Source organism: Homarus americanus, unplaced genomic scaffold (genome assembly GCF_018991925.1).
Source record: "Homarus americanus isolate GMGI-L3 unplaced genomic scaffold, GMGI_Hamer_2.0 scaffold45562, whole genome shotgun sequence".
NCBI lineage: Eukaryota > Metazoa > Arthropoda > Malacostraca > Decapoda > Nephropidae > Homarus > Homarus americanus.
The window spans coordinates 4,396,441-4,406,021 of NW_024744839.1; the positions used below are offsets into that span (position 1 = coordinate 4,396,441).

At 42.9% G+C, this 9,581-nt stretch overlaps 1 protein-coding gene across 1 annotated transcript; it reads right to left on the reverse strand.

The window, feature by feature from the left end:
* Positions 1–737: 737 nt before the first annotated feature.
* Positions 738–8,784, reverse strand: LOC121878080 (plexin-B-like; the record flags this gene model as incomplete). Its single annotated transcript, XM_042384068.1, is given in 4 exon segments — positions 738–4,051; positions 4,353–4,550; positions 5,814–5,964; positions 8,725–8,784. Coding segments are annotated over 4 exon segments (1,233 nt in total), but the record flags the coding sequence as incomplete, so codon positions are not given.
* Between the last annotated feature and the right edge of the window lie 797 nt (positions 8,785–9,581).

Sequence of the window (9,581 nt, forward strand, 5' to 3'; positions counted from 1 at the left end):
ACGGGGATACGAATTAGCCAGTGCAGTTGGCGACTTGTTCTGTATATCAGAGTCACTTCCTGGTTACGTGTCTTATAACTCGTTAACTCAATTTTCGGGATTTTTGTTTGGGCGAAGACCTTTATACCTACGTACACCCCTTACACACAAAATCACACACACCGACATACAATCACTCATACACACGCACATACCCTATACACACCATACAACTATTGAACCCCCCAAAAAAACTTCACATGAAACCATACATACTGTACATGCATACGAACATACAACCATACATAAAACTCTACATACTTTATCATTACAAATCCATAAATAAGTACATGTGGCTCACCATACTAACCCTACTATACATACATACATACTTGGGTACGAACACAAATGATCATGCATAAAAACATACAACCATTCATACACACATCCATATATACTTGTATATACACAACCCTACATACAGAGTCATACATACATATACAGCCATAAATACAACCACAATACAAATAACCAATCATACATACGTGCAACCACACGAACAACCATACATACATACATACATTCATATCACCATACATACAATCGTATAACCATATAGTACAGACATACTCATGTAACCATTATATTCCATCCTACATATATACTGTACTAACATATACAACATTCATACAAATACACTACACATTATAGGCACGGTACTATACTGTATAGGATTTACAGAATTGCAAGGAAAAATATTTACATTTTTTACATATTTATTTGCATAATATTAGCTTAAAATTTAGCAGTATGTACAAACCTGCACTATTTATATAAAAATACACCACCATGTACAACTGGTATTTGATTATCCAAATAATGTTATCAAGTGACGGACACGGGGCTGAAATTTTGTGTCGTTACAAATACCAAGAACAGAACTGTAGTCTTCATAATTTGGGTTTAGCTAAGAACTGTACGTAAGAGAAATAAAGGCATAGTTTTTTTCCCCCTTACAATAAAATATGATAAAAGTATATAATATTATGCGACTCATAAGACTTGTTCTAGCGTTCATGGACCAATATAGTACACATACAGGGACGCCAATAGTTAAATCCTGTGTCGTCATTGTGGACAGCAAGAACCCGTGGCTCTAATCTTTATGATGATAGCCCACGAAAATATACAAACTGAAATCAATTTATCGCAAGCCTTTGCTCAGAGAAATTGTCTTTAAAATAGGGGAAATTTCGTATTAAAATTTTTCTTTCTTTTAAAATATAGAATAAATAATTCAGGTTAAAAGCACATGGTCAGAAAATAGAAACAAACACCTCTTTCTTTAAGTCTACACGGTATAAATGAACGGCAGAAAATTCGACTCGCTGGTCTTTAAGTCCAGCTCAGGACGTGAATGATGGAGGTATGACATTCTCCAGACACCTTCCCAGTAAGTCCATGATACATGACAACCTTTCTCCGAGCGTCGGCGTTGCGGCTGTCTGGAATCAGTCATGTCTCTGGCTACTGTAAAAAATAATGAATATGGCTAACATGTGAAAAAGTGTTTTTAACGTGTAGCATACAGCAGTTCAGCAGCTTCACGGACTGATGCATTACTCAAACTACAACCCTAAATAACGCACCGTTTCTCGAGTTTTTTGTAATAAACTGAAGCCTTTACATGTATCCCTAAAATTTTGTATTCCGTGAAACTGGTGGACTACCTAAGCTTGGGACGTGGACAAAGATGACTAGCTTTGAAGGAGCATAGGAGAGATAGGACGAACATTCTGTAGCATCTTTTGGTTAAGGAGTTATGCACCTCTTGCAGCAGTAACAGCAGCAGCAGCAGCAGTTCGGCCATTATGGGGGAACGGTCCCAGTCTTCACACAGTTCTCACAGCACGGTAACTATTCCTTATTTGATTTTCCTTTCACAGCTGTGTATATATATACTGTATATATATATATATAATCAGATACACATGTAACACTGATATACCATGGGACACTTGTCTCTCTGACACTGAGATGAGTGTGGTGAGTACTGTTCTCAGCCGAGCAGAGTACTGTACTGTACTACTCTTGGAATGTATTTTGTTTCCCCGAGGTTGGAGCTCCAGCAGCTGGCTCGTTGACACAACAGCGAGGATAGTTGCGCTCGTCGACCCACCAGTGAGGATATTATCGCTCGTGGACACACTAACGAGGACAACTATGCTCACCGACACATCAGCGAGGACCACTGAGCTCGTCGCGTCACCGCCGCCACTCCACAGTCCATCATCTCCTCCCCCGCAGATGCTTACTCTGCCCCTTCTTCCTCCTTATTGAAAATAAACTGTGCTCATCCATTACATGTTGACATACTACATGGCAGGCTGGCACCACTCAGACGGCAGGGCAGGTGTGCTGATGCTCGGTCTGGCAGATCGTCAGTCCGTCAGGCAACATGTCAGGAGACATCTGGGATAGGCAGTCTGTCAGCCTGGGATGCCTGCAAAGCTGTCAGCCATATAACCAGCAGGACCGGGCGACTGCCAGAGTGAAGAACAGTACAAAACATGCACGCGCGTCAACACAACAAAAAACGCACGAGACACAGCACTGCAGGCCACTTTGGATTTGAGATTCAGAAGGTATTGTGAAGCATTTCACATGTGATACTGCACTACAGTTAACTCTTCATATAACTTTCAGTATATTTCTTTTCAATCTCATTTTCTTTGTTTCCTCTGACACTTATAATCTTCACCAGTTGTGCAGAGGTTCTGTGCTCATCAACGTGTTCACTAAGTGACACCATTATTTGTGATTCTGTAACACTGTCCGTCACACTTACCACGAGTTAGGCACAAGACAGTAAACACTCGTCTCCAGTATCAGCCCGTGCGCGCGCTCGCACACTTACTGGAATGCTCTACGCTTTAAAATCACAGACATTTGATTAAGTACAGCAGATGAAACACGTACACAATTCTATATAACGAACCAGCGTCGTTGGATACAAACCATAACTGGAAGGAATCATGCAGTGTTATGACAAGTTTTTTCTTCTTTATAACAAGGAATCCAACACAATAACTTTCTATTTCATCATACACCTACTCTTTGGCTAGGAACTAGGCAAGTAAGTAACAGCAATGAGATTTAAAGTCATACAGAAGGCAACCACCGGAAACTGGCACATGTGTGGTGAGAGCCTGGGTGATGAGTCTTCACACCTCACGGTTCAGAGGCTCTCAGCACATGGATGTGGGTTCTCCGTTTATAGTGCACATCACATTGTCCAATTTATGTGCTAAGTGTAGACTTCTGCAGTCTGGATCTACCTCAAGAGTCTCAATAATCGAATCATAATATCTGGTAACGTAAGTGTGGAACAGTTCCTGGAGGGCGTGCTTGGCGTCCAGCTGGCCCAGATGGGTGAGGCTCAGATGGTGCAGATAGGCAGCCATGTCCTGGTCTGTTACAGGTGGGAGTGTTCGCACACCCTGGTAGAACGTCCGCACCATCGCCTTGTACTGTGAGATGTCCTTGGCAAAGAGTAGTTTGTTGGAGGGCGAGTCTTTGCCAAGGCGGTGTTCCGTGGTGGAGCAGGCGTCCATGAACGTCTGGGCGATCACCGACAGGCAGGAGTCGACTGTGGGGCTCTTGTACACATCAAGAATGAAGTCCGGGTTCTTGATGAAGTTGACCCAGAAGCGGAGTGGCAGGCTGTTGGATTTCCAAGCCAAGACCACCTCCGGATCGACGATGCAGTGTCGTCGAGAGGCTTCGTCGAATAGATCAAATAACCACTTGATGGCCGGAGGAAGTGTCTCATTAGGGGCGAGGATCGTTTTAAAGAAGTCATCTACGAACTTCTGGACGGTGCCCTTCGTGGAGAGGAGCCTGGTGAGGAAAATCTCCGGGATGGCCTTGTGGGTTCGCTCTCCACCTCTGTGGGGTGAGTCGTGGTCCACAGGCTTCACCAGGTGGTAAACGTTGGGCTCCAGTGTGCCGGACTCTGTGTCTCCACAATGGCTCACCGGACTACCAGAACCGGTTATCCCATATCCGGCACCTGCAGAGAACACATTAGCTTTAGTTCGTGTGATGGAGTATGTATGTTAAAGACTAAAGACTAATAATACTTTCATTTTAAGTCGTACAATATTATCATTTTTTATGAAGTAAAAACATAATATACAGTACTGTTGTAACTTAAATTCAGATCATTATTACAAAAACTTTAATTGATCTTTATAGAGAAATAAATTAATATTTCCTTCCATTCTCATACAATAACAGAATGGCAACTCTTAATAAAATTACAATATTGGATTTCCAACTCATCTACATTTTCCAGAGCTAAAGGAACTCACAGCTATTACACTTGGTGGTGCAGTTGGCGTTGTTGAGGGTGTGGTGGTCGTGGGGGCGGTGGACCAGGGCCATGATAGCAGAGTCCTTGACACCGTAGTGGGCGAGGGTGTTGAGTCGCCTCCATCCGCTGGCCTCTGGTTTCGTCGTCATGTCTTCATCGGCCAGGATCAGGTGTCCGTTGCGACCGTGACGCCACTCTGAGGTAAATAAAATAACCATTCAGTATATTTTCTCCATAAATTAACAACAACAAACATTTTAGATATTTGTAAAGTATAGAACAGAGTCGCTTGTACTCTGATGGTCACCTGATGACTCGCTAGTACTGCCCCGCCGTCCATACCGAGATATAACTCCTAAACAATACAAGGTACTGAAAGAAGTCCTCTGAAAACTAACTAAGGATAAACTTTAATATTTATTTCATAACGACCATAAGTGATTTATTTAGATAACGACGGTGTTCCTCTGCAGTCAGGACACGATACCCAACACCACAGTCTGCCTGCACAACAAACTGTAAAAATAATACAAAAGTAAAAAAAAAAACTCCCTCAACAACTGATGCCTTTGTCACGTTCAGAGAGGACAAGTTCACGTGTAATAAACCTAAATGTACATACACGGAAATAAAATCCAGAAAAAAGCGCGGGAACATAGAGAACCCAGCGCCCGTGCGGCAACATTGCAATAAAAAAATGAATTTTGCTCCATAAAAGCGAATAAACGAGGCGTGAAAGGTTAATTGTTTAATTTTTGGCAGATTGTCCCTAATTGATTACACTCATGCGTTTATTTCATTACCTTCACCTAAAAACCGACTGACAAAAAGGCCAGGCAGCGTCCGTGTTGTGTTGTGCAAGTTCGGGCAAGTGTGGGGCTGACTGACACCCGGCAAGATTTGCATATTTAACAAATATAGATATTTTGTGATTTTTTTTTATGAGTGACACATGCGGGTGGGGAGCTTCATGGTTCACTCTGCGGGGCATTTATAAAGTGTAGGTGATATAATCTGACATATTAATTAACTGATAAGGCTTAAAGTGCCTCGTTGCATAAAAATTATTACCCCAAAGCTGATATTGATACCAGTAGTATTGCATTCAACTTATGTTACGGTGAAGATGAAAAAAAAATATGTTCATAGGCCGAGGATCGTTGTATATCTACACCAGTTAATACCACATGATAACTGGACGGGAGATGCAGTTAACTACTGTATCAAATGTTATAATTTACAGCTTAAAACGCCCTTGGCTGAATACATTAAAGTCATAATCAAGAGCAAGACGAGTACAAACAAATCAGCTGTTAGTGGACATGAGTTCTAAATCATCCGAGTTATTGACAGACAGACAGACGAATTATATACAACCGCTACAGTTCCCCGCAACATAAAATTTAAAGAAAACACATAATGGACACAAATAAACCCTGGAGTTAAGGGGATAACTGACCTAAATCGACCTCGTGGACAGAGGGTCGGAGGGACTGTGGGGTGTTGCGGTAGAGGGCGTCCAGGATCTTGGCCTTCACCTGGTTGATGGTGTCACAGTCTAGCACGCGGCACTGGGCCTTCTCACCGTCCTCTCCCACCACCGCCACCGACTGTAAATAATAATAATAATAATAATAATACATCAAGAACTGGTGCGGTACTAAAAGGGACCCTTAGGTACTCCAGATTTGCAGCTCATTACTCTGGGTAACGTAACGTATCATAAACAGTAAACGTGCGATGTAGTATTAAAAACCACTAACATTAATACAACGCGTTATCATACATGGGGTTTCATGTTCAAAATGTGGTACCATATAGAGCCTTAATTCTACACTACATATATATATATATATATATATATATATATATATATATATATATATATATATATATATATATATATAGATGGATGAATATTTAAACATGCCTATACTCAAATATTAATTAAACTCGGGTAAAACTAGATTAGAAAGTTAGACACAAAACAATAGGCCTAGAATTGATGTGGAAGTTATTGTGGGGGAAGAGACAAGGCCTAATGTTTATCCTGCTTCCATTTAGGCTCACACCCGTGTTATCCCTCGGCTTACGGATGATCCCACCCCACCCGACCACACCCGACTCGACAAACCCTGCCATGAGCTCCTACCCAAAACCTGCCTCATTGTAGCCCCTGGTGTGACTTATTCTTATATCCTGTCTTCATGTGGCCCCAGTAACCCTGCCTTCATGTGGCCCCCAGTAACCCTGTCTTCATGTGGCCCCAGTAACCTTGTCATGTTCATGTTTGTCTTCATGTGGCCCCCAGTAACTTTGTCTCTCATGTGGCCCCTAGTAACTTTGCCTTCATGTGGCCCCCAGCAACCTTGCCTTCATGTAGCCCCCTGTAACTTGTCCCTGTGGCCCCAGCATGTAGCCCTGCTCAGTAAACCTTCATGTCCCCAGTAACCCTGCCTCATGTGTGCCCAGTAACCTTGTCTTCATGTGTCTCTAAAACTTTGTCTTCATGTGGCCCCAGTAACTTTTGTCTCTCATGTGGCCCCAGTAACTTTGTTCATGTTGCCTTCATGTGGCCCCCAGTGCAACCTGTTTCATGTAGCCCCCCAGTAACCTTTTCATGTGGTCCCCAGTAACCCCTGTCTCTGTGGTCCCCAGTAACCTTGCCTTCATGTGGTCCCCAGTAACCTTGTCTTCATGTGGCCCCCAGTAACCTTGTCTTCATGTAGCCCCCAGTAACCTTGCCTTCCTACATGTAGCCCCCAGTAACTTTGCCTTCATGTGGCCCCCAGTAACCTTGTCTTCATGTAGCCCCTAGTAACCCTGCCTTCCTACATGTAGCCCCCAGTAACCCTGCCTTCCTACATGTAGCCTCCAGTAACCCTGCCTTCCTACATGTAGCCCCAGTAACCCTGCCTTCACGTAGCCCCATCCCCAGGCAGCCCCCTGTAGACCCGCCACAACAAACCTCACTCACGTCTTCGATACAAAAGATCAACTTTGTTATTCACGAATGCAAATTGATGGCATCCTGTGTACTGTGGAAGAGATCATGGTGCTGTGGATATCATAATGCTGTGGATGTAACCATGGTGCTGTGGATGCAAGCATGGTGTGGATAGTGGATATCATGGTGGTGTGGATGGCAAGGTAGGGATGAAGAGAAAGGTAAAGGAGGTGTTAGGGGGGAGGGAGAAGAAGAGAGGAGAAGGGGTAACACAAGCGAAAGAAGAGTCACAGGAAGGAAGATAATAAATCGGTGCTTAGTGTGGAGGGGAAGATGTGACAGAGATAGACCGACTAAAGACAGATGAGAGGGAGAGTTGATAGACCGGGACTGAGATAACGGAGGAGGAGGAGGACATGGAGAGAAAGGAGAGAGAGAGGGAGGAGGAGAAGGACGTGAAAAAGAAAACAGAGGAGGAAAGAGGGGAGACGAGTGGAAAGACATGAAAATAAATAATATACATTATACACCCACACATACACGGTCTCCCTCCTTGGTGTTCATGCACAAGAAAATGGCCACAAACACGTCATCAACAACAAGCAGAAAACCGCCTGTGCTTGTTTGTTTATTTACCTTTAGTCATCGCATATTTGATTTCCGAACATGACTGTGGCTTCGTATGTCTTCTGGAGTGCGTGTATGTGTGTGTTGGTGCTTGTCTATCAACAGGGCACTTATGGTAATTTTTACAGTGTGTGTGTGTGTGTGTGTGTGTGTGTGTGTGCGCGCGCGCGCGCATTCAAGTACTCAAGCCGGTGATCCGTGTTTGCCTAACCTCCGTGTGTCTGAGTTTTTTTGTGTGTGTTTAATTCTCACCTCTCGTGTTTTCTGTTTCTGCCGAGATGGTTAACATATTCCGTGCATCAGTAGACAAGTGGTAGTGTTTAAGTGTTAAATGTCGAGGGAATTTTGTCTCCAGCTGTACACTTCCAATATATTTACTTATCTCAATAATATCTTGATAATGGTAACTGTTGCACCAATCTTGTCGTGTCTCCAGATTCTCGATGAATAGATATAGTTTTAGATTCATAATGCCTCAAAGGGTTCAGCCGGGTAGTATCTATAATTCTATACACACATTTGCATAAACCCGAAACCCTATATAGGATGAGAGGGAAGTAAAGAGCAATAGAAACACGTCCTTAAAATAAGAATATATTTATTACATGCAAAACAGCGAGCAAAATTATACATGCAGATGAATAAAAAGCAGGAAAAAAAATTAGTTCATATAAGCAAATCAAAATACAGGAAATTCTGAAGGAAAATACAAAGAGTTGAGGCCAAAATTAATTGAGACAAACCACGAGTGAGTCACATTAATTAGAAGCTCAATCAACAAGGTGCGGTGACGTACTTTCGGGGTACTGTAGGGGATCTTGTCGTACTGTGGCTCGTCCCGCACCAAGTGGATGGTCTGTAGGGGCAGAACAAGACACCAACGATAGTACAGTGGTAGGAGAACTGGGGGTGGTGGAACGGGGGAGGAGGAGGAGGAACGAGCTGGTGGGGAAGGGGGTGCACCACTACTCTCCCTCCTTCACACAACATGGGAAGAGGATGTGAGAGGAGAGGATAAGGTTAGGGGAAAAGGATGGTAGGATGGGGGTGAAATAAGGATGTCTGTAGGTAGAAGAAAATGAAGAGTAGGATTGTAAATAGATGACAAAGGGTGTGGATGAAGGGTTTGGTGAGAGAGAGGATAATGATGATGGGGAGGAGGAAAAGACGAAGAGGGTGAATAGGTAAGGAGGTGCTCGAGGTATGTGGAGGAGAGAATAAGGACAAGGAGGAGAGGAACATATGTGAGAGAAAATGGTCTACGGGGATGAGAGTACAGTGTATATAACCAAGACCAAGTGGGTAGGCCAAGGAGGTGAGATGGGGGGGTGAAGGCAAAGGAGAAGGTGAATTGTACGTCAACAGCAGAATACAATATATAAACTGCGAAAGTATATAAACTGGTGGAGTAAATGAACAGATACAGTAGTGAGCAACAGGAGACAGAAATTAAGTAAAATAATACATAAACAGTTATTCATGCTAAAGAAATGTTCTGTAAATTTGTTAAAACATAAGAGTATCAATAGAGAGGAAGTGGTCAGTTTGATGCACAGAAATCACTCTTCTATATAATGCTAAGAGTGAATAGTTAACACACACACACACATTATAAAGCTTTATCCAGAACACTCACATCAGAGGCGGCGGTCT